Source organism: Haliotis asinina, chromosome 1 (genome assembly GCF_037392515.1).
Source record: "Haliotis asinina isolate JCU_RB_2024 chromosome 1, JCU_Hal_asi_v2, whole genome shotgun sequence".
NCBI lineage: Eukaryota > Metazoa > Mollusca > Gastropoda > Lepetellida > Haliotidae > Haliotis > Haliotis asinina.
Genome location: NC_090280.1, coordinates 31,803,857 through 31,830,168, shown reverse-complemented (window position 1 = coordinate 31,830,168; position 26,312 = coordinate 31,803,857). Strand labels below are relative to the sequence as shown.

General features: G+C 36.6%; 1 protein-coding gene across 10 annotated transcripts in view; it reads right to left on the bottom strand.

Moving 5' to 3' along the window:
- The window catches only part of LOC137290394 (uncharacterized), a 376,153-nt gene that overhangs the window by 138,714 nt on the left and 211,127 nt on the right, over positions 1-26,312 (bottom strand). For 5 of the 10 annotated variants that reach the window (XR_010957209.1, XR_010957207.1, XR_010957213.1 and 2 more), the window contains 2 exons: positions 22,933-22,983; positions 2,988-3,078 (listed from right to left, as the gene is read on the bottom strand). Coding sequence is in view for 3 of the 10 variants with exons in the window: in XM_067821319.1 (XP_067677420.1) it covers positions 2,988-3,078; positions 9,846-9,967 (213 nt within the window). In the remaining 7 variants the exon portion in view is untranslated. Of the gene's footprint in view, positions 1-2,987; positions 3,079-9,845; positions 10,012-22,932; positions 22,985-26,312 lie in introns of those variants that run through there. The other 5 variants (XR_010957208.1, XR_010957211.1, XM_067821311.1 and 2 more) reach the window with 5 other exon arrangements.

Sequence of the window (26,312 nt, the reverse complement as noted above, 5' to 3'; positions counted from 1 at the left end):
GCTCTTTGCTAAATTGTCTGAATTTTGCATTAAGCTGTGAAATAACTGAATAGGTATATTTAGTTTGAGTCAACTTTCATTAGTTGTTGTAGTACAGGTATTTCGAGATGGTTCTAAATGTATGGATAAAAGTACAGATTATCAACTAGTTGTTTTCAAGGCAGGGAGCAACCTAGTGGTTATAGTGATCACTCGTCACTCTGAAGACCATTTCTGGTGTTCCCTAACGTGATATTGCTGGAATAATGCTAAAAGAGGCGTAAAACTAAACTCACTCACAAGGCCATTTCAAGGTCCGGTCTACAATTTTCGGGAATTATCGAAACACATAAAGTTGGGACCAACTGTCAGAGGTGAATAAATCTTAGCTACTTCTATGGACTGGGAAAGTTTTCCTTTCCAACGGAGATTAATTAACACCCACAGCACGGTAGTTTTAAAATGACATTCAAATCCAGTATGACGTCAGTAACATATTTGTGGTGTCCCCCACCAGGATACTGATCAATTATAAATATGACATAAAACCATTCTCACATAAAACCATTCTCACTTACTCATAACGTCTGTCATGGATTGTCTTGTCCAGGCTCGTGTAGTGAACACGTTAATAAGCTACACCTGGAATATTGCTGAGTGTTTCTGTTATATCAATAAAAAAAAATGCCATCATAGTAACAACAAACGTGATTGCTATGCGAATGTCATTCAAAACTTGACCAGTTGAACTTTTGATGTTATATTCAACCCTGCAGGTACCCCTGAATTATTAGGTGAGTGATGGAGCATATTGTTTTGTCCCATTGAGCAATATTCCAGGAATATCATAGCATGGGACATCAGAAATGGGCTTAACACTTTGTAAGGTCTTCAGTATGAAGAACGAACACTAAAACCATCAGACTACCCCATTGCCACAGACAATCTGAATTTTCAAAAAAATAATCCATACATTTTTTTCCCTTTTGTTTGCAACAGGTACTTAGTTTGGAAGCCCAGTTAAAGTTCCTGGAGTATTGCAGCAAGCTGAAGGAATCATACATATTTAATAACTTAAACTACCAGTTTGTCTGGCACAGTTGAATTACTGTCAGATAGATTCTATTTACTGTGGTGTAAAAACAACAAAAACACATTCAAATTTTTTCTTTGGCATCACTAACTAGGTTCTGTCTAGGTTTAATATCAGAGCAGCAAAGGTTTTCTTGCATAAAAGTTCAGTAAGTTTGAATGGGGTTTGAACATTATTGATAGTTATATCCTGGCTGTCAGCTTGAGTTATAACATCCTGGCATTTTTAAGGGGAGTAACTCTGCAAATGAAACAATTCTGATGAGGAAATACTCCTAATACTTTGTTCTTGTGAACATTTAAATCTGTTACATGTCATTATCTGAGACTGAAATTATTCTTTGACTTATCTTATATTATGTCAAGGACATAAATTGCTGATGAAACATCTTATTTTTTTACAAGTATTTCAAGAAATATTTCGCAAGAAGTGAATGAGAAAGCTTTTCAGTGCTATTAGCAATATTATAGCAACATCATGGCATGGACACTAAAAACTGGCTTCACATATTGTACCCATTAGGGGAATCGAACCTATATCTTTTCATTGACGAGCAAACATTAAACCACTGTGCTACCCTACCAACAATCCACTGGAAAAGAATAGAAATATCTGATCATTATCTATAAAAAAATAAGCCCTACATGCTATTACGCCATAAGTGAAAAGCTGCATGAAATAAAGCACTTCTCATGTAAAAACTGTCCATATAACAATATAAGAGGCTACCTACCATTATGGGCCATATCCAGACCTATACACTCAAAACACTCAAAACTCATGGGCATAGAATAGTCCACAGTTTCAGGAAACTAATGGCAGTCTGTGACGTTTTGCAACAAGTCCGAAGTCCAAGTCTGGATAAATTCCGTTAAGTGCAGTCATCTCAGCTAACAGTCCGTTTAGTAACACTAAATTGTACTAAAATTGACGCCGACAGCCAATTTCCTACTAGCAGACTCTACAAATTTAGGTTCAGACTAAAATGGCATCAATATATATATGTATTCTCCCTAGGGAGTTGAGAATGAGAATTGACTGCACAGCAGTGCACAGTGATCCACTGACCGAGCTAATAATGTTGACACTTTGAGCGAGGTCCAAGTGTATGAAGGCTTGCAGAATATAAGTACACACATTATTATTCATTCTGTATGTTTTCATAACACCCAAACAGACAAACCAAATGAATTCACCACAAATGTTTTATTTAGATGCTGACTTTTATATGGTACGACTGCTTCTTTGGACATCGAACATCAATTGGAACATGAATATATAATGCCATTTAGAAAGTGGTCATATGCAACACAAGTGGAATTCGAGATGGCTGAGTGGGTTAGATGGCTGACACTGTGTGCTGGCGATTACATACCTGACTCTGAGAGTGTGGGTTTGAATCCCAGATAAAACTCTATCCAAAAACAGGACCAGCATCTGTACACTACTGAGAACGTGTAACATGGAGGAAGTTCACATGTATTTAAATTTTGAAAGCTATGAGTTCTATAGCAATTCTTGCCATTGCACATAAGTTCCGGGGCCTGGATTTTTTAAGCTCTCTTACTGCTAAGATAGTCACAAGTGCCACACATTAACATTAATTTGCAACATATCAGCACAAAAGGAGCTACGAAAATCTATGTCCTAATCATGATATTAACCAACCCAAAGCACAGGCTAATTTAAAACCTTCAGTTCTTGTGTGCAAAAACTTGTACATAATGAGAGATGGTTTGATTGTGGATTGGTTGGTTAAAACGGTCACGAAATATTTAGAAATGGGGTTTTCTGCTCGATTTTATGATTAAATAAAGTGCTGACAAAAATGGAGGACTCGTGAGACATAAGTGACCTAGAAATGGAAATCACCAACACTGCTAAGTCACTGAAAGAACTTAACAGGGAAACATACCAGTTCAGAGACACTGGGACAGTAGATGATAACACTGCGTGCAGCCTTGACCTCTGCCAACCAGATCATCGCATCACAGCTGACTTTTTTTCTGTAAACAGAAACAAATACGCTGAAATTGGCTGGTCCCTTCACTGAGTCTTTGCTCGTGGTCGTGAAAAGCCAAATAACACTGATTAATCAGTTTATGATCCTTGAAAATACTACTGTGGCTTTATAGAAAACTGCAACACTGTTGGCGGGAGACGGATGGAGAGTATCCTTTGTTTAAGTAGCCGAGGGTATTGTAATTGTATCTCTGGGGGGTTGGTGACGGTGTTGCTGGGGGAGGAGGGATAAGGGGTGGGGACTGGTTTGACAGAAATAAATGTGAGAGGAGGGAAATTGATAAAGTCTAGTGACCAGATGCAATCATTCTTTATTAAGTCTCTTCATAATGTTCTTCAAGATATTTCTTTTGATACGATGATAGATCAAGTATATTCCCAATGTAATATTAACAGAAACCGACTTCTTTGCGCAGTAACATATTTAGCAATACTTTGGAAAAGACGATGCGGTGACTGACAGCATGAGCATCAAACTGTGCGAGTGGGATACAGTGATATGTACCAAGTCAGTCAGTTTCAACCCGACCGTACTAAATGCCTCTTACAAGCATGAGATGATGAAGACCTAATGAGGATCTTCTTAATGGTTTGAGCTTGTGCTGTGAAAATTAGGACATTCCCAGATATATTCGGGGTTTTTTTTTAAAATAATCTTAGTTTCCATTAAAGACAGCATGCTTGGGTTGCTCAATGCCACAATCTTCAATATTTCAGCTGTATGATGAGGTCAATGAACAACAGAAGAGTTGGGACCAAGCAATCCAGTGATTGACACAATGAGGATCAATCATCAGAGCGGTGACAATGTCATGTGAACCAAGTCAGCGATCCTAACCACCTGATCCTAGGCTGACAACTAGTCACTCAAATGAACATATCTTACAGAAAAAAAGGTTAATAGTTAAAAAATAAAATATAATAAAAAAAGGAGCAATGAAGCTTTCATCATTTTTAAACTGTGAAAATCTAGACTTGCCATATTTTCTAGACTTTCGGTGGCTTTCTTGGATATATTTGCTTCAGCATCTCTATGACAGACGGATCCGATCCCAATATCACCTCTTACAACAAGCACGGGTTTCCGAAGGCCAATTCGTACCTGAACACACATTTGTCTTATATCTAAGTAGAGCATTAGGCCTCAAATTACATCACAATCAAAATGACATTAAACATTGTGTTCTATTTCAGCCCTTTTGATATTTCCTACTGCCTAAATCCTACAAAATATTCTTAGAACTACCTCAGCCATTACTCTCATATTTCAACATGAGCTTGTGATAGCCATGGGGATAATATTGTATAATTCATCTTGTACTCTTTAGTTACTTCTGTCATACAAGTACAGTTCTCACAGGCCGTCATTCAACAACCCTGTTTGATATTTTACAAGACTCAGACTGCCAGACTAGATGTCAGAAGGAAATCTCCAACCTAATCCCCACCAAGCCTAAACATCAGACAGTGATTAATCAAGGACAACAAAAACAAAAGAATAAAGCCCTACTTTTAAATCTAAAGACTTCAGATATTTCATACCTATGTTTTCATTAGTAAAATTATGAATAAGAATCATGATTAGAATGAAACAACCACTTACAAACAAACTTTTATCCTTCGCGCTAAACACTGAAGACCACTGATTTTGTCTGAGAATTACATCTTGGTAAAAACCTAATTTTCTTGGCCAATTAATTTTAGTCCCTCCAAAATGTTATCCGAATGAACTGGAATTACTAGCATTGAAAAGGCTGGGTCACAAGAGATGACATAGCTTAAGATCTTCAGCATTCACCATTGTTTCCTTGAGCTAAACAGGGACCCTGCAATGAAACCACTAATTGGGCTTTGCCTACAAATGAGACGCCACTGCACATGTGATTGGTGACTTAGTCTGAATGCAGACTATCACTTTCAAATGACCATGTACTTTGTCTTCCTGTCCAGATGCTAAAATATACCTCATAACAACATACTTTTCTAATTCAAATAACTCAATTTTGGATCAAATGAGGCAGAAGAAAAATATTATTTTGTTGAATGGAACAGATATGTCTCACAAAGAGCAATGTTTGAAATCAACTTTAGCTTTAGCTTCGAGACCAGAGCCTGAGGTTAGTAAAATTCTTTTCGGTCTAGTAAGCTCCCCTAATTATAGTCATTATAATAAAGCTGAATTATTCTGATATTGATTCCAAGACTAGTGTTCAGGCTGCTAGTCTCAGAAACGTCTCAGAAACGTTTGGTACAGACTGGAATACTTTCAATAGGTGTCTTGCCAAAGTAGTTAAACTGAGGGACTAGCAAAATCCTTAAATATTAGGGGTCATGGAGACAGCAGATCATTACAATGTTTAACTAAAAGTCTGAAAATATTAACAATCTCATGCTGGGAAAATGGTACTTAATTACAGTACGATAGTTTCATACAATATTCAGAACCCATCACAAACCATTCCTCTGAACAGCAGCGCTAAAAATATGAATTTGAACAACAGGTGAATGTTATATTATTTCCATAAATCAAGCCAAGAGATTTATTGGAATGAACTAACAATAGAATTTGCAAGAGATGGTTGTATATGTCACTACACGATGCTGCTATTGTCTTTTCCATAAATATGACTTACATAATTGATAAACTCAATGATAAAATGCCTGTTTCTTTGTTCTGAATTCTATTTTTCTTCAAGCTTGGTCAACACACTACATACTTATTTGTAGTCACGTGGTATATATCATCTGTGAAATGGACACCTGGTTTTCGGCTTTCAAGTCTCAAATGCACGTTTTTTCTTTGTCATATTCCCGCTTGTGTTTTCCAATGTTTAGTATTCAACAATGTACAGACCTTTTGGTACTGAATCAATCACACCACAAACGTCAAGCGACATTGAAGCGTTCGAGATCACGACTGCCTCCGGTCTCGTGGCGTCGTTGATGAGACTTGACTTCATGATTAAAATAAGTTGTTAGGAATACGTCACTAAGTTTACATATTTCAGCTGCACGTGAACTCGCCTCTTACGAAATAGCTTATTTTAAATGTGGTTACAATTTTTTCGTCACGTGACTTCGTACGCCGACTACAGCCATTTTACCCCATGGTTCACTGCGCCACACCAACTATGCAAATATACACGTCGTCTAGACGTTTTCAAATTCAAATTGACTCGCTTTCGTGTCCCGTTAGTGTTAAATTAACAGAATCATTCAAGTAAAAAAACATTGTCATTATGATTTTTAGTACACTGTTCATCGTTTGATATCTAACCTGAAGATCGGTTTCCTTATGCGAAGAAAATATTTAACGAGTACGATGGATCAACCAGATCAAGATACTATTCTAGTCAACAGGTGACATTATTTAGTCTATTGCGTTGTTTAGTTTTAATCGTGTCGGTTTTGAAATATAAACCTCCACCTTTAGAAAGGCGATATTTGTCTGGAACGTTCGTGATATTCTATATAAAGAAATGTATGTCAAACGTGAATTTCCATATCTCGAACGTGAGACGAACACCCCCTCCTCTTGCCTTGCAGGAATAAATCATATCACGATAATTATCGATAGATTCTGCTTAATTTTATAGATTCAAAATATTGGAGACATACATCTGAAGTAAAAGTAATAGGACACCTGCCTCCAGTTATGTATCACACTAGTCAGTGTTGCTTACAGATCTGTGGTCAATGTGTCATTTGATATGATCAATTTTGTTTGAAACCTGCATAAATATCTGATACTTATGCTAAGAAGTCAACGTATATAGAAACTGTCGTAAAGTTTGATGCAAAAATCGATACATGAATCCTTCAAATTCACACAGGAAGAATGAGAGGTGTTTAATTAACTGGTCCAGCGTTCTTTAGTCTACTGATGCCTTGTACATATTTAGCTTTTGTGATGATTTCTATGTTCATGCCTCCAAGAGCCGTCAATCACAGTCTAAACACACAAAAATCATACACAATAGTTTACTCAATGTAAAATAGTATTATCAATATATCACCTAATAATTTTAAAGATTTAGCTCTATCTCTCTCATTAATTCTGCAGAACAACTGTAAAACCTGCAACATACTTTATTTGTATGTATAGTTGAATTCTAAATTCTAGCTGACCTAAAAGGTGGGAAAAAGCCGATTCTAGTCATGCCTCTAAATGTACATGCACATTTCTGTTGTTCTAGTTTCATACATCAGTTACTACCTGCTGCAATTTAAAAAAAAATCGAAATCTACATTAACTCACAACACACACGGAAGTATGTTCACTACTGCCTATTTTACATCTGTATGATCAACTTGCCTCCTCACCCTAATTATAGCAAATTACTTTCAATATAATTTTTTAAAACTTATTTTTGTAAAGCATATGAATATACATATTTCTGCTTACTGTAGAGAGAAGGACAACAAGGTACAAATACCTATACTGAACAGGCCTTACTTTGTCCAAAAACATAGGCCGCTAATTCACTTTGTGAAGTTGCAGAGAAGCAAGAAAATATCACAAGTGGTCAGTAAATGAAATAAATTTCCACTGAGGCAAAAAAATATATATGTACACATATCTTAATGCTTACAACAAACTTGTGCCTTGTGATATTTTCAACGTCATACTTTCTTACTTTTCTCAGTACAAACCTATGTTTAACACTACAAAATTCACCATGACAAGCTACATCGCCGATCACCCACCCTGTCCAATTTTACGCTATGGTCACTCTCACGGTCAGGCCTACATAAAATATTTTACAGAAAAAATACCCCGAACATTACCAGAAGCAAATTCGCTCGCCAACAGCAGCCATGACTATCTATAATATCGTTGTACCCTCAATGTGCACTGAAAACACTTCTCTTAGAAAACTGTCGATATCTTTACACCGTATTCCCAGGCAAGGGTCCGAACAGTCTCTCATAGCTCTAGGAGGTCGCTCAGATATTGATTCTGCACGAACACAAATATACTCCAGGTAGGTCTCATCATCTGGTGCCCCCTCACTCAATATTGAAAGTTATTGTGAAATTTATTGCAAAATCCTGACACTTTTAGTACCACATTTTCAAACCCAAATCAACAACTCATGCTAAACAGAATGCCTTGGTGATAAACTATTTGATCAAATCATTTTATACTTTCTAAATATCTATCTGACTAAAGCTACCTTTATGTTAAAACTGTTTTTACTTCTAGTATGTATCACAGGGTATTTGAAGTCCAAATATCTATTAAAATGAGAATACATTTTTTTACAGTAAGTTTTTGATCTAAGTTCTCATTGCTTTAAAACGCTTCCATTCTGAAGTTTTCCTGCCGTTGACTGTTAAATCGTATGTGTATGGGTGAAACCTCCACACAATATGAATTGTTGAACATTCGTACGACCGTAACCCCAGTTCAACTATTTAATTATTGCATTGAACTTTACGTCATGACTTACGGTAAACTAACGGATATTTTCAATAAAATTATCGAAATTATCCTTTTGGACCGTTGTCACTCGATATAAAAATATGCACTTGTAGCAAAACTGTCGTTGTCTCGGTGAATCGAGAACCTCAAACTTTAATGATACTTGGCTCATAATCTTTCAGAATATATGTATTTTTCTGTTAAAGAAACGACGAAGTGTTTGTCATCTTATTTTCAAAGAAGGTCTATTCAAATTTATAACGCACACGTTAACACCTGACAGGACACGGTCATGACACACCGATCAGGCCCAGAAATCCATCTTCAAAAACGACTCACAGAAACGTGAAATGCAGACTGGAATAGACGAAGCGTCATGTTCATAACGTATCTTTAAATGTAACAGAGACGAGCCTCGCCCAAATACTGCCTATTCCATGGTATACTGTAGCTTGCGCTATGCATATGCTAAGGTCGAAGGTCACTTCAGAACACAGAGTTGCTAAAAAATCGCGCATTTACCATTGCTGAAGGAGTTATTACGTAACGACACTACTTTGCAGAGTCGGTGTACGAGAGACGTGGGGGTCTGCTGTTGTAAACGACAAGCGTTCTAGTCCCGTTTTCATGAAAAACTTGGCTAGGAGTACGACTAGATGCTGTTGTTGGTTAAAGCCGACGTAAAACCTTCGAACGTGAAATTCAAATTTCAGACTGCATGGCTGTACATCGCTCGGATGTGACGCTGTGGCTGTTTGACCCAATTACGAAGAACGCTGTCGGAAGGATACACGAGTTGTGCGTGGATTAGTTTAAACAAATGACCACACCTACATATTTTCGGATTATTCCGTTAACAATGTTCTTCCTCCTAAGATGTCTGTGACACCGGAGATTGTTTTGGTGGTGTGGTGTTGCAGAATCAACTAGATCTATATGAAAACGGAACGAGATTTAAGGATGTGGTTTCTATTCACAACGGAAATATTCAATGTGTGTATCTAACCATGTTTCATGTAGATTTCAAACAACCGCGTGTTATATGTCAAATGCTGACAGGCTGTCATCAAGTGATGGATTTTCGACTACGTTTTTCACAATGGCACGAGACGAACGCAAATATGCCTGCTAATAATAAAAGTTGTCTCTTGCGCCGTCAACGAAACAACCATGAAGTAAAAACAAGGATTAATGTTTTTGGATTTGACACAAAACCGACAGTTCTAGAAATACAAAGCATCGACTAGTGGAAACAGACATAGGCCTACCCCTCGACGCGAGTGAGGACTAAAACGGGTTTGGAGACCCGAGTTGATTTACACGTACCTGACTTTTCTTGTTTTTCCAAATTCAACACAATTATACGAATGCATTCCTTGGGATAATTGATTGTGAAAATTTCTTACTTCCAACAATTCGCAAAATACGAAGAAGCTCTGCTTTTCCATACATGCGTGACCTCCACAGGATCTGTGCAGCCAACATCGAAATTCTCCTTACTGCTGCGTGACGTATGGTAATGGGCGTGGCTAGAGCAAGTGATCGCGTGTCTGATTGGCCCGCACTGAGTACTTGTCACTCGGCCGTCTGGCTGCTCAGCCACCTGTTTTAGTTCAGAACGTGTAATGTATTTCTAGGTATAATAGGTGATTTATTCAAATTTGATCAAGTCGAAGTTTGAGCATAAATCATGCATAATTTGAAATATCAGTTTTAGTTTTGAGTACAAATTTGTTCTGTAAAGGAAATAACAAAAAATAAAATAATGGGACTAGCTTTTCCAGACACGAAGGCCGGCTCTAGACAGGATGTGGATTCAGCATTCCCGCCGAAATTTGCCGCCAGAGAACATGGCTATCCGTCATCGTCGAACTCTGCCCTCTAGAGTACTTTTTCACGAAATTGTAGAATTACTCAGTCTGATATCCGAATATTTCCAGCCATCTCCATCGAGTACAGAGTAACGTTGTTACAAATAATTTTATATATTTGTGAACCTATCTATTGTAATTTTAATCAGATTTTATAGGTCTAACATATATAATGAAGATACTTCAATACCAACTCAAAAAGTTTAAGTAATTAAGACTAAAATGTTACAATAACTATTCCAGGATAATGAAATCATTAAAAGTATATTAAGTAATGCTGAAGACATCTTGGCAATGCTAAGTAGCATTTTGGTCCTGTACGACCAAACCTGAACAATTGGCTTTAAATTAGATTAAATTAATGAATGAAATCACTCAAACTATTATCACGGGTACTTGATTGAGTTTTCGGTAGAGAGTCAAAACTGTTTGATTTTTGTGAAGTTGGTTGTTTTTCTTAAACCAGCTTATCATACATTGCTAAACAAACCAACGTCAGGTATCTGGCGAGACATAGTGCGCCCAACCACAATGGCGGCTTGAATTCGCCACAGTGAATGCTTGCTTGTTTTGAACGAAATCCAAGTAAAAATGGCGTCATGGGGTACGCAGTCTCCCTAGAACTGACACGACAATTTTACAAATGGAATCTGGCCATCAAATCGCACAGCCACTGGTCAGAAACGAAGACAAACTGTGGACACCTTTGAACCTTTGTGTCGAAGCTCAGAGTGGTTGCTTCAGTTTGAAATTAATGCAAAGCTGATGATTTCATAACCAGCTTAAAATCACAGGACCATACCTCCTCCCAGATACTGTTATATCACTGCTGCTGATACCTATCTGTACTTGAAGCCGACTTAGCAAATAACGGTAAACACATGGCGATTGTGATACAGCCTTGGTCAAACTCGTCTCTAATGAGCACGGGTTTTCTATCGAAATTACGACCAATTTGGATTCGATGGGTTAATTTGGGTAAAAATATGAAAGGTAGGTAGTAAATATATTTGTTAGTATATGTGTACTCACAGAGTAGCTTCGTACATCTCTGTTTTATCGCAAAACAAGAAACCCCGCTGCAAGCCGACTGGGTCTGTGGTCTTGGTGTGTCGTGATCTGCCTAATGTTACGGGAAGGCTTGGTTTGAGGAGCTTTTCCATCAACTCGATGGTAAGTTGGCCTTTTCTTGGTACCCAGAACCGTAAAGTATTATTCTTAAGTGAATAGTGTACTCTGTCTATAGACGGGAATATGCACGGTGTTACATAAAGTCTGTAAATAACCTATTATGATCACATATTCCAGAGGGTTATTTTAGTTGGAGAATACCTGTATTATAGGCCTTTAACTGCTTGAAAGTGATTCCTATTAAGTGTATACTTACTGCTGAATTCGATATAGAGAAGACCGTACCATAACATAAAAAATGTCAAATATATATGTATGTATATATATACTGATAGAGATATATAGGTAGATATCACATAGAAGGACATAAATCTGACGATATAGTCATATGAATCTTTAGTTTCATGAAAAACATTAATAATCTTCATTTGCAATATACATATATTATGTTTTGAGTCTTTAAAATGCGTATACGCTTAAGGTTCCCAAATGCATTTTGTTACATCAGAATTTATTAAGATTGTGTAGTAGTCTTGTTCTTCAAAATACCACCTGATACAATAAGCAATGATCATGGGCCCATGCTCTGTTGGTTTATCCTTGAATAACTAACAACAAATTAGTCATAGCTTTGGTTTGATTTTCTGATATATGTTCTTAATTATTTCCCACAAACACTAGTGTTAATGCATTTATTGTTCATTGTCATTTGTAAGCAAAGTTCAAAACTAGTGAGAAGGTCGTGTGTGTATGTGTGTGTGTCTGTTCAGAAGTACTTAGCGCCATTTATACTTTCCACATTTAATAAATGTCAGCATCTCTCGTGAAAAATATAAAGATCATTACATCTGATAGCAACAGTAATGTTTTAAAGCTTAAAAAATAGTTAATTTCGTTACAGGAAACTGTTCATCTTGCAAAATTACTTGAAGTATATATATATATATATATATGTTTACATTTAAGCTGATGAAGATGACTGTAATGTCGACTTTTATCACTGATAGTTTTATGCAAATAGGCTGAAAGTGCATTACATCTTGGGGATAAATATTGCGGTAATTCAGATTACAATGTTTAGATTCAGTGTTCACAAATTACTTCTTACGACTCTCCATGAAAGAAAGAGTGACACTGTGAGAGATTCACTGTATACTTTAAATGCAATTTTACATTAATAAACGATAATATCAAAGTAAGCAGATCATCCTGTTCATCGATAACTCGATACATACGCACATACATACATGGGATGGTATTTTTATGGGGCAGTAGCTTGTTAATTTGTTACACTACACTCTTTTCGATTTTACTGTCCCGAGAAATAGAAATCTTTCGAGCAAACATACAACCTGAAATAATTATCCTTAAACAAAATCGAAAACTTTTACGACCAAGCAATACCATATACAGTGTACGTTATTGTGTGGTATAAAGGAGAATAAAGCATACACAAATTCTTCTTCCGTTGCGGAACAAATCTACTGTTTTTCAAAAGGAATTTCTTTACTCTGGAGTTACACGAACGTTTTCATTATGGCATGTGATAAGTGAAAAGGGTTAAAATAATTCATAAAGCAATGATGAAAATAGTGTGTGACATATTGTTGACATTTGAGTGAAACACTTTAGTAAACAAACGCCTACATGTTGACACAATATTTATAAATGAAACATTAAAAAAAACTTCATTAGTATATTATTAAATCTATAAAGATACAATATTCTACAGATGTTTCCATCGCGTTTTAATTCAGATATACGTAGGAAAAGGTAATTTGAAAGTACTCAAATAGATATATGCTGGAACAAAAATATGAATCTTTCGAAGCGTTAGATATATTGCCTCAATTGTTTCTCAAATAAAACAGTGATAGTCGTGTCATTTGAAAGGAATACGCGTGGAGCCACGTGGATAACTGAAGAAATGAGACTTACTTGCCTGTGGGTCAAAGTATGTCTGCGGTTCCATATACGACAATAGGCAGAAAACAGTACTAGAAACGTTGTGCTTAATAATTTTTGTTGTGAAATATGTACCGACAGTAAGGAAAACTTACTAAGTGTGGGACACTTCAAACGTGGTTAGAATCCTGGGTTAAACTGGATAGAAACTGATTAGGATAATGCAGTGCAACACGGAAAGCACATAATATGCAAATTAAAATTCCTTTAAATGTTTGGCCAATGAACGACTCACGTGTTTTAAGCTGATTTAAATTAATCTTCCAATTAGAGTTATCTCCCATACCCCATGCATGATGCGATAGTACATGCATGCAGAGAATATATCTGTCCAATATTTGATAGTTACAACTCCTTGTAGGAGTTAAGATTATTATATTTATAAACACATGTAAAGACATATTATATCGACTTTGTCGTATTTTGTAGACAGAGGGTCTAGTGACAACTGTGAATATTAATTTGTGCATTTTCCTTATTTGGTTTACTCGACTTTCATCTTAACATGACGTATAACTTTATGATTTGTTAGGTTTTCGTTTTTCCGTTATTTTGTCATTTGCATATAAAAGATATATTTGAAAAAATGAAACTGTGGTAATATAATAAGGATTTATAAAAGTTTGAAATGCGTTTGGTTTCCTCCAAAACGATTTTTAAGCATAGAACGACAGTGTGGTAGGATATACCTTTGTTCGGGAAGACGTGCAATTGTATTTTTTTATGAAAGGAAAGCTATTTTTTAAAAAAGTACGTCTACATTTTTCCCTCTATTGTGGTGTGTATGAAGATTACTGCTTTAATTAGAGTCTTCAGTAATCCCACCTTAATGTCTAAAGCACTGATACACATATTAATTGTTCTGTACAATTGACTATATCTATTGTGGGTTTCTAAACCGTTACAGATAATGTACCCCTTGTATCATGTCATTTATTTTAATATTTTCCTACACTGACTTTGGCTTAGGGTGTTTTGTAATTTATCACCTTGAAATCTTGGGTAATCAGTACGAGTTACAGGAGATAGTTAACACAGTGTAAATAATTATTATTCATTAAATATTTAAAACAAGAGAACATGTTTGTGACGAGATCCTATAAATAGCCGTTGATCTGCTCATTCATCATGGAAATTCAAAATATTTTTTGCAAGTCCGAATTTTCATGAAAGTTATTAATACCGCAATGGATGTATATATACCCTGTTATTGAATTATTCGTGTATATCGTTAAATACATTGAATAAACACCGTATCGGAGTATATCGAATTTGCATTTTTTTTAATCTGGTTAAAAGCTGGGAAACTAAAATGCAAATGTTCCTGGTTTTAATTACTATCCACGTATTCGCGTATCACATATGTATCATTTTTGTATCACCTGCCTTCCGCCTCAACAGGTTGGGGGTGTAAATATCATATAACACGTGTTGGATACATCTTAACGGTAGAGGGCTTGCAACAGATGTCCTTTCAAACAGGTGCCATAATAAAGCTCTAGATGGGGAGTGTGTTCAAAACACCAACGTTTATATCCAAATTATTTAAGGTTAATAACATTTTTATGACAGTAAATAAGGGACGTATTTATACGTGATGCTAGCTTGAAAGTGTTATCACTTCTGTCACAATGAGTGATTGTTCGTTAATGTTATTACACGCAATTAAATATGATTTATGAAAATTTGGTGCCTATGTAAGCGTTCGGCATTTTGGATATTTACATTGCATCATGGTGATTTACAAACAAAAACAAACTGTACATAGCAGTGATACAACTTGGACGTTATTAGGATTACAAACGCAAAAATAGTTACATTACGTACATGTTGTCACAATATTACTGCACGGTCACACTGTGGGTTTTTTTAGGTTATTTTTTAAATATATTTTTTTATCTACGATATGTCTAGGTATGAAATACCACTCGTCTTCTGAGAGATAACATGCAAGCATTTATTACAATAAAACGAATGAAAACCATGGATACATTTCAGAAGTTCGTCGCCAGTATAAAATACATTCGTATCTTCCATTTTTAAACAGACATCATTTTCCGGCGGAGTCTCGACTTTTTTTATCATTCCTATTCTAAAAATACATGCGGCTATACGAAAGGGATTATGTTTATCATTTTGCAAAATATAAGTATTTTGTAATAAATCAATTCAGTCTCAAGATAATTTAATAATTTACAACAGGTGAAATTTACACATCGAAACTAAGGAATACCTCGTTTATTTTAATCATGACATTTAATTGACAAGAGAAACACAAGAAGGAAACACGTTTGACTTTATTTAATCTGTTTTGGGTTTGTTCCCTTTACTTGTTTTTTATCAATTTTTTGCTGCCGTTGTCAGTTCATACCCTACATACTTAAAGGAAACACTACAAACATCCCGCTGTAGATAGTCGGTTGAGTCAAGGAAATATTGAAAGTTTATATAACATTTATTACTGTGTGGTTATTTTCAAGTACCTCCCTAAACGAAAGATAGGAAGACCGGATTAGTACGTGCTCCCACACTGAGGAAGAAAATGGTTAGCATAGTATTGTTTAGAAAAACACTTTCATATTCAGATCACTTGGAACCAATGTTCATTATTCGTGCGTTGTATCGAAAAACAGAAAAAAACACTGAACAGAACAGGTATCGATTTCATGGATATAATGTGACAAATTCTCCTCGTATTTAGAAGCATATGTTAAATCATATATTTCTATAAAAATATACCTACAGTCCTTATGGCAGAGTTAATTGTGATGTGAATACACCTGCATGCCTCAATGTCCCATTATGAATATATTTTGCCTACATTTGTCTGTAAACACAAATTATTTTGTTTTTGTGGCAATTTTATAATAAAGTAAAAATATGTATTATTTCTTTGTCACTGCTTTCTTTGAATTTTATTGGCAATTTTTATACCAGCAAATATATGTGTTTCCTACATAGTACGACATTTTGATATAATCCAAATGTGTTTCTAAAGAATTACTTCTATTTGTTAATAATTAGGTAAAATGATTACGTGTCATGTCTAAATCACAGTCATCATGGGTTGTTTTTGTAGGCATATTGTCAGTGACAAATATTTAGTATTTTAGTACTAGTATTTTAATGAATATAAAAGTTAACTTAGTACACGCCAAGGACAAAACCTAAGATCGTGGATTAATTTCGAAAGAGCTATATTTAGACTGAAAAACGTGTATTTCTTTCCTCATGAATAGAAATAACTGATTTGTATCAAGTACATTTGTCAGATTGTCTCATTCAGTGATGTATTTTCCCTTATCAATTAATATGTAGTATAGAGGTATTGGTTATATCAAGTCATTGTACTGTATATATTTATACCTACCACATAGGTAATATTGATACTATTGTCTGTTCACACAATGAGAAGGATTAAGAAATGGTAAATATTTTCAGAGGAGTAACTGACCAGCCTTCGCGTGTATTTGTGACAGGTGACACGAGTTGGATGACCATCTGCCGTTTGGTATTCACAAGCACGCGACTGTTCTTGTGGGTATTGCTTTTGATAAAAATTTGTCGCTTTTATCTGATAAAAATATTTCTATATTTATACACCACAGTGGCAATAAATATGTAAGGTAACAACACGTGTTCTTGTCCTCGAATAAAGAAACAAAATATGGACCTGTGTCTAATTAACAAAATACTTATCGCCGACCTAACCATATGGTCAAAAAAAAAACCCCATCAAATTAGAATATAAATTAAACTGCCATATGATATTAACACGTAAAGAGTCATGAAATTAATTTGAAAATGTATACAAAGGTTAGAGACATACACAACCTACATGAATTACAGATTGACAGAAACGGAAATATCGGGTAGAACATCAACAACGCAATGTTTAATAAATGTCTTGTTTCAGTTGCGAAATGTAGCTTATATTCACATGAGAGTTGAACACTGTACAACATGTGACTCTTCGACTCATGTTTCGACCAATCAGAACGTCTGTCAATGTCAACATTCTCCCTGAAAGGTTAATACATGCATATGACCCGTGTCTGGTTTTCCAGGACTTGTTTGAGAGTGCATGTCAGTGACATTGAGAAGAAAACCACGGTTGTCACATGTCTTCATATTCGTAACTAAAACGATATCAAAATATACACAAGGTAACTTGCGCGTGTCTGCAGAATAATGAAATTTACAAGAATATATATTTTATTTGAACTTCTATTTAATTAAAATGGAATAATTGATAGGATGTTTTGCATGTCTGTGATGGTATTCGAACGTTATAGACAACATTAGATTGTAGAACAGAGCCTCTGTCAGAAGATCGATAACTCCGTCAAAACCATGACGTACCCTCGTGTATGAGGTATTAAGTCTAGATTTAAACGTCACGTGTGGCATTTACAAACCATTTCTACTAAAAAGTTCATAACTAAACGTACAGAAAGCTTATAAAGTATTCCCAGAGATAATAACGATATTTTTAGAAATTTCTAGTTGTTATATGAGTGAGTGAACAACCACTATGAAGAACTACCAAATTATGTTGATGGAGGTTGTGTCGTCGAGGTATCAAACTCCTTACGGCCTTGCCAGGTGCTGTAGCTGCACTTCCCTTTAAACGGTACACGACATAAAAATTCAAATTTCGTTAAAAAGGGACGAGTTGACAGTCAAACTGAAAATGCCATACTACAAATTAACTCCCATTAGCGCGGTATTTTATTCCCCAACAATTTATTCAAAGTTATCCTGGTTCGATCGATAATTTACATTTGTGGTCATTACCTGGTCAATTCGAAACGACCATTTGTTAGGGTCTCAAATTTACAAACATGATTTGCTGAGGCAAATGGAAAACCTTTCATCGCGAAGTTATCGAAATCAGGGGGCAATATATGCGACGAATTCCAAAATGCATATAAAGTCAAGTTTACATAAAAAATATATATTAAATATGAAAACGAGAAAGGAGTTTTAATCATTTTGTCAACTCTTGTTAAGTCCTACATTCATATCATCAGAGGTTGTTAGAAACCCATCTTGGTTAAATGCGATCAATTATACCTTTGAGAAATATTTTCATGTTATTGTCAAGTCTTGTTAAAGATTACATTTTATATCATCAGGGTTGTTTGAAATTCATCTTAGTGAAACCTGCTCAAATATCCATATAAGAAATCACACCGATGCCCTAGAAAGCTGACAACTTTTGGAAAAAGTTAAGGCTTGTTAACACCTGGTGTGTCTAATTAACACCTGGAATGATTAATGCTGACCGATACATGATATACCCTGATAAGTTTACAACTTAGTTAACGTTGATTGATGACCCTGAGGTTGAGGTGTGAAGGCTGAAGTTGACAAATATCTGAGATGTTAACACTGATTAATGCCTTTCATAGTTCACGATGGGCAGTGCATGAGACGTTAACACTGATTAATGCTTCACAAAGTTAACGTTGACAAATACCTGACATGTTAGCATTGATCAATACCTGAGACGACAACACTGATGAATACCTCTCACAGTTAACGTTGACAAATATCTGAGATGTTGACACTGATTAACACCTGAGATGTTTATACTGATTAATACCTGTGATGTTAACTCTGATTAATACTTCACATAATTAACGCTGACAAATACCTGAGCTGTTAACACTGATCAATACTTGAGATGTTAACACTGATTAATACCTGAGATGTTAACACTGATGAATATCTGAGATGTTAACACTGATTAATACCTGAGATGTTAACACTGATTAATACCCCACATAATGAACGCTGACAAATACCCGAGATGTTTAACATACTAATACCTGAGATGTTAACACTGATTAATACTTGACATAATTAACTAGGATGGAAATAATTCTTGAAATGCTAATGTACCCCTGGTACTGGGACGTCGGGCAATGGGTTATTTCCACCCCTGTTAACGCCGGCAAATACCTGAGATGTTAACACTGATTAATACTTGAGATGTTAACACTGATTAATACCTGAGATGTTAACACTGATTAATACTTAAGATGTTAACGCTGATTAATACCTAAGATGTTAACACTGATCAATACTTGAGATGTTAACACTGATTATTACCTGAGATGTTAACACTGATTAATACTTAAGATGTTAACGCTGATTAATACCTGATACAGGCAACGTTGACAAATTTCGAGATCTGAAACAGACTACTACCTGTCTGTTAACACTGATCAATGCCTGTCACAGTTAAATTAACGCTGAGTAATAATATCCAGCAAGAAATCTGCAGCAGACTTAAAATTAGCATCACTTGGACGAGATATGCAGCGCTACTATAAATCACAAAATGTTCATTTTTTTTAAAAAGGGGGGAAAAAAGTCTGCATAACGTAATTCTCTCTGTGCAAACACTCTCTGCTTCGTTGTTGGCGTGGTGATTACGTACGAAATGGCGACCAGTTTCGAGAGTTAACAAATACGTTCATACTGTTGTGTCTCAAAAGGGCCTCCCCTGTGCCATGTAAATCGCTGACTCGTTTGGTTGTATCTGACTGGCAAAGGGGCTTTCAAATGCTCTTATACGATATATTACACGTATCTATCTGTTTGCGTGTATCATTCCTTTACTTCTATTCACTCGATTGCTTAACAATAACAACATATATTCTCATTTCAATGCTCTTATATTCCATAGAGACAAACGTTAAAAATTCATTAGCGGATGGCCAGGAAACATTGACTGTTATTACGCCCCTTCCGTCTGGCGATGGAAGTCTCGTTCTCGCGAGATTTGAGACCAAGAAGTCTTACTGTAACAATCCCCACGTGATCTCTATTTAGTTGAATTAATAAGCCATTTAAAGCAAATAAAACTGATATGTAATTTTATCAAACTCGACATCCCCGCAATGTTGATTTCTAGGAATGCCGGAAATTCAATTTATTGAAATGCCATCTGACCACGCTTTGATAAAGGAGAAACGAAGTTGTATTATACATTTATGGTGATAATGTCTATAGATCACTAATACCACCGCCAAGTATTCATTCTGCACGATTCAGAGCATAAAGCGAGACTCTCCAATGTCACTCTGCTTTTAATGATGTCTGTTCGTGAGTCTTATTTCAAATAGGTAATAAAACTTGAAGTTTCAAAGTTTCACTTCCAGATCAACAGCGTGACTGATAGCCCTATTCAAGATGGTGGATAAATGTAAGACAGATTCCTTCCAAACAAAATGAGGACAACTAAAACAATACTCTAAACGTGTCAGGTATGATGTGTTCATTGTCACGGTCATTTAGTATCATTATTCTTATGGTCTTCCGCACTTACGGTATTATCAAGTCCATGTCTAATAGTTCACTGCAATATGCATTTACTTAACTGACAGGTCTGTTACGAATACCTGTATACTGTAGCGCATAATTTAATTTAACGTTTGCCCCCTGGCGAATATCAATAACGTCGTCGTTATCGTTGTCATCATCATCATCATCATCATCATCATCATCGCCATTCTCATCATCATCATCATCATCACCAAACTCTTCTTGTGAAGTTTGGAGAAGCTGAGCTGCTAGTGAGTGCATGTGATTGCAATCTTAACATAAATTACACCTGGTAGTTTGCAGGCATGTTATGAATCGCTCGTGGCTATTGTCACTCAGGGATGGTGAGGGTGGCCTAGTGGCTACACCGTTCATTCGTCATGTGTAAGGTCAGGGTTCGATTCCTCACATGGGTTCAATGCGTGAAGCCAATTTCTGGGTATATCAATGGAATGGTAAAAGCAGCGTAAAAATAGATTCACCAATTGTTATTAACCCTTCTCAGTGAGATGTGATCAAAATCAGAGTAAACGATATGTCAAAGATAGTTGCCACCTCTTGTTCAATACAACATGAGGTGGTGTTAGATCTCACATTTGACATCAGGATTGTAAGACACCAAACCCAATGAGGCACGATCGATTTTACCAATATGAACCGTTTGTATGTTATTGTCAGTTCTTATCAAATCGTACATTTTGCATCATCGGGAGTCTTGAGAACCCAACTTGGTGAGAAATGATAGTCAGCTCTTGCACCACCTAACATTTGACAGCAACTTATAGTCATCTCTTGCACCACCTAACATTTGACAGCAACTGATAGTCAGCTCTTGCACTACCTAACATTGACAGCAACTTATAGTCAGCTCTTGCACCACCTAACATTTGACAGCAACTTATAGTCAGCTCTTGCACCACCTAACATTTGACAGCAACTGATAGTCAGCTCTTGCACCACCTAACATTTGACAGTAACTGGGGTTGCTGGAAACACATGTTGTGAAAATGTGACTCTGTAAGACACAGCTATTAACGAAATTAAATGTGAAAATGTGACTCTGTAAGACACAGTTATTAGCAAAATTAAATGTGAAAATGTGACTCTGTGAGACACAGTTATTAACAAAATTAAATGTGAAAATGTGACTCTGTGAAACAGTTATTAACGAAATTAAATGTGAAAATGTGACTCTCTAAGACACTGTTAGTAACAAAATTAAATGTGAAAATGAGCAGCTCTTTTGCTCTTTCAATTACATGTGACTTGTGTTGGTCAGCAGCAGAAGGTACAAATGCATATATAACTGTGCAACGAATCAAGGATAGCTAAAGACTTGTAGCCGTCAGCGATACCCACGAGAACAAAGCCGTTCAACCCGTTAAAGCAGTTTAATGAAATGGTAATTATATAGACAATGTTTGTTCCGTCCACATGGCCTACTGGAAGTCTTAATGTGTTAGGCCATTGCCTCGCATTCCTGCAAACGGCTGGAGAGTAACGAGACGCTTGACGTCATATAGCTTGGACATTGGCACCATTAACCGCCATGCTTTACAGACAGTGCAGGCTTACTGAGGGACAGACAAGATAGTTGGTGGTTTGTATTGAAGGACAGACAAGATGGCTGGTGATTTGTATTGAAGGACAGACAAAATGGTTGGTGGTTTGTACTGACAGATACAGACTCGTAGTTTGTACTGAAGGACAGACACGATGGTTGGTGGCTTGTATTGAATGACAGACAGGATGGTTGGTGGTTTGTATTGAAGGACAGACAGGATGGTGAATATTGTAACTGAAGCAGATAGGATGGTGAATGGTCTTACTGAAGCAGACACAGGATGGTGAATAGTCTTACTGAAGCACATACAGGATGGTGAATATTCTTACTGAAGCACAGACAGGATGGTGAATAGTCTTACTGAAGCAGACACAGGATGGCGAATAGTCTTACTGAAGCAGACAGGATGGTGAATAGTCTTACTGAGACACAGACAAAATGGTTGGCGGTTTGTACTGAAGGACAGATAAGATGGCTGGTGGTTTGTACTGAAGGCGTTTTAATAAGAGGCAGATACATTTTATGTAGGTTTTTAAGTATATCTTACCATATCTTCAGACAGGGGTCTCTTCCAACTTCACACACCGAACTTCCAGTACTGTTGAGAAAAAAACGCTGTATCATTCCTTGTTTGGTCATTAGTAGACGGTGAAAACAGGACAGTGTAACCATGGTAACCATGATTCTATGATCGGCATCATAGAAGTTGAGTCGATAATAAACCATACGACTTTATTGATAACAACTTATTACACACCAAGCTTACAAAGCTATAGATTTTATCAGTTTGCATCCAATCAGCTTGTTTTTACTGTTTTCACAACTTAACCCCTCCTGCTTATTGGCATCCAGTGCTATGCATTGTTCTTACTTTCCACCTGTCCTTATCAAATTGTGTGTTACTTACTATTAAGTACATACTGTTAATACCAGTCTGATGGTTGTCACAACACACTATGTAATGATACTTCTCAATAGTTGGTTGTAGTCAGTATTAGCTTGAAAACGGTGCTAGAATCTACAAAACGTCGCTCTATACAATAAACAAGCAGTTGATATACATGACGTATCCAAGGCACCTAAGATTGTCCGCACGGGGTAGTGACCCTGAATAGTCTGTTCTACGTCAATTATTCCCCGGGTCTGTATTCCTCGAGCCAGATCTGTTTATTTCTCATGCGATGCTTGCTTAGCCAATGTATAGCACAAACAATTACACTACTTCGTACTTTAAAAACCGTTACTATGACAATATTATTACGCTATGTGTTGGAACCATTAGAGTTTGGAATATATTTGGTTTATTGTTGATAATCTGCGACCCATCTCTCTGTTCTGTGTCAGCATTAGGTGCGGTGGGGTAGGTTAGTGGTTACGGCGTTCGCTCGTCACACCAAAGACCTGGGTTCTATTGCCCACATGGATACAGTGTCTGAAGCCCACTGCTGATGTTCTCCACCTTAATGTTGATGGCATATTGCTAAAAGCGGCGTAAAACTCAAGTCAGTGTCACTTACTCTGTCCGGATTATCGATGTTCAAAAGTTGCTGAGTAGAAACCTTTAAGATGAACAGGTGATTTTGCAGGTGACATAACAACGAATGTGGACATTTCTTTTTCATTTTCAGTGTTTTTAATCAAACCTTTCGTTCCGGGTCAAGGTAGATATACATACAGTATTAGTACATACATTAAAACTGCCAAACAACGAGCCGATGCTACTTCCGCACAACTAATCTTTGTGAAAGTCACAGCATGCCATGGTGCAGTGGTATGCGATCTCGTCACCACAACGTGTATCGTACTCCATGCAGCGTTGAAAAAGACGTTAAACAGCATCAAACACCGATTCAGAAGAAATGAATAAATACGAACTATGAATCCCTAGCTATGAATAAAAGATGCAGAGATTAATAATCCAGTTGACATTGCAACCCTGACGTCCGAGGCCGGGGCTTTAACGCGTCTGAAATGAGCTGAAGCTAAGGTTGTATTTGTTGGTTGAGTAATGTTTTACGCCGTTTTTGTTGGCTACACCCTGCTGTCTCACGGCAGGCTGTGTAAGTGAGTGGATAAAGTGAAATGGGCTTCACATATTGCACTCTTTTGGGGATTCGAAACCGGGTCTTCGGCGTGACGAGCGAACGCTCTGACCTCTAGGCTAACCTACCTTCCCCAAACGACAGGGGCTTCAACTGTGCATGAGTTACTTTGGCATAAATACAGAGAACTCTCAAATCGAGGTCTTTATTTCATAGCAAACAAAACGTCAGGGACACCGTCTAGGTTGCCTTCAGCATTTAACCATTTAAGATTGAGTGAGTGAGTGGGGCTTTACCTCCTTTGAGTGGCAATACTCAAGCAATATCAAGACAGGCGAATCAATCGATATCGGACACTGTCACCACTTTGGGAATCGATCCAGGACGAAGGAACCTTTCAACAACTAAGCTACCCCCGCCCCTCAACGACTGAGGAAAGATATATACAGTGTCAAATTTAAAACTCATCTACATTAACCAATTCGTGTTTGCATATGAAAAAAGGAATGACAAAGGGCGATTTCCGACAATATTTATCGTACTATTAACATTTAATAACAAAAAATATGATGTTCTTCAAATAAATTTTCTAAATAGTATGTGTAAGCTAATATGCTCTAAATAATATACAGCATTCATTATAGCTTTCAGAAAGTATAGAGGCTTATATCTTTCAGAAAGTAAGTAGGCTTATATGATTCGGATAACATGTAGACTAATATGCTTCAGAACGTATTCAGGCATATATCTTCCAAATGTTCTCTAGGCTTACATGCCTTTCAGACAGTAAGTTGGCTTATACATGTTTCAGATGTTATTTAGACTTACATCAGCCAAAAAATATGAAAGCTTCTATCCGCCAAATACTAAGTATTCGTATATATGTTTCAGGTGGTTTTTAGGCTCACGTGTTTCGGATAGTTAGTAGGCTTACATCATATAAAGAGTATGAAAACTATATCATGCAAATAGTATGTAGGTTTATATAATGCAAATAGTATGTAGGTTTATATCATGCAAATAGTATGTAGGCTTATATAATCCAAGTAGTATGCGGACCAAGGATAAGTGCAATAAAAACATTCCATCACCTACGTATAGCAATGCCGTACAATTGAGAGAGAGAGAGAGACAGAGAGAGAGACAGAGAAGGTGGGGGACGAGATAGTAAGTAAATATATGTCTGTACATTACTGTGAGCTGTAGATGAGGTCGGGCCTGCTTTAATAGAGACCAGACCAACGTGAGATGAGATCTGGCCCTCCCTGTACCATACATATTAAAGCCGAGGATTAAGTTGGATCCAGTTTTATCTGGAATCAACTGGAATCACTGGTGAGGGAAGGGTTTGGCTGCAAATTGTCAAAATGCTAAACCTTAAAACGATGGGAATATCAGCATACACTCAAAGCACGTAGGATCGAACCCAGGCCAGTTGGGCTTACCTTCGTGTAAGCACAGACCAAGGTACAGTTTGTGCTGGGATAACAGTCTGATGGAATCAATGTCGCACTGACGGATGACGAGGCGTTACATGTGATTCAATGAAACCAAGTTTCATCCAATATGTGTTTGTATTAGATGCCATTCTATATCTAGAGACATAGGCGGGGGCAAAATCTATATTTGCTCCATACCTCCTCAGGTATCGGCGCCAAAATATGGCTGGTGTTGGGGTTCGCCAAGGCGCACCTGAATATGTTTTATCACATGGCGAGAGCGTGGGGTATTACTGTGAAACATATTTGAAAGAGTTACAAAAAATCAACCTCACGAAACGATACCAATTCTGACATTCCACACAGATAAAAATAGATTCCTTTTCATAAGTAGTCATTCATTATCAAGACTGGGTTGTCGGCTGAAAGGTTTTAAATGTTTTGAA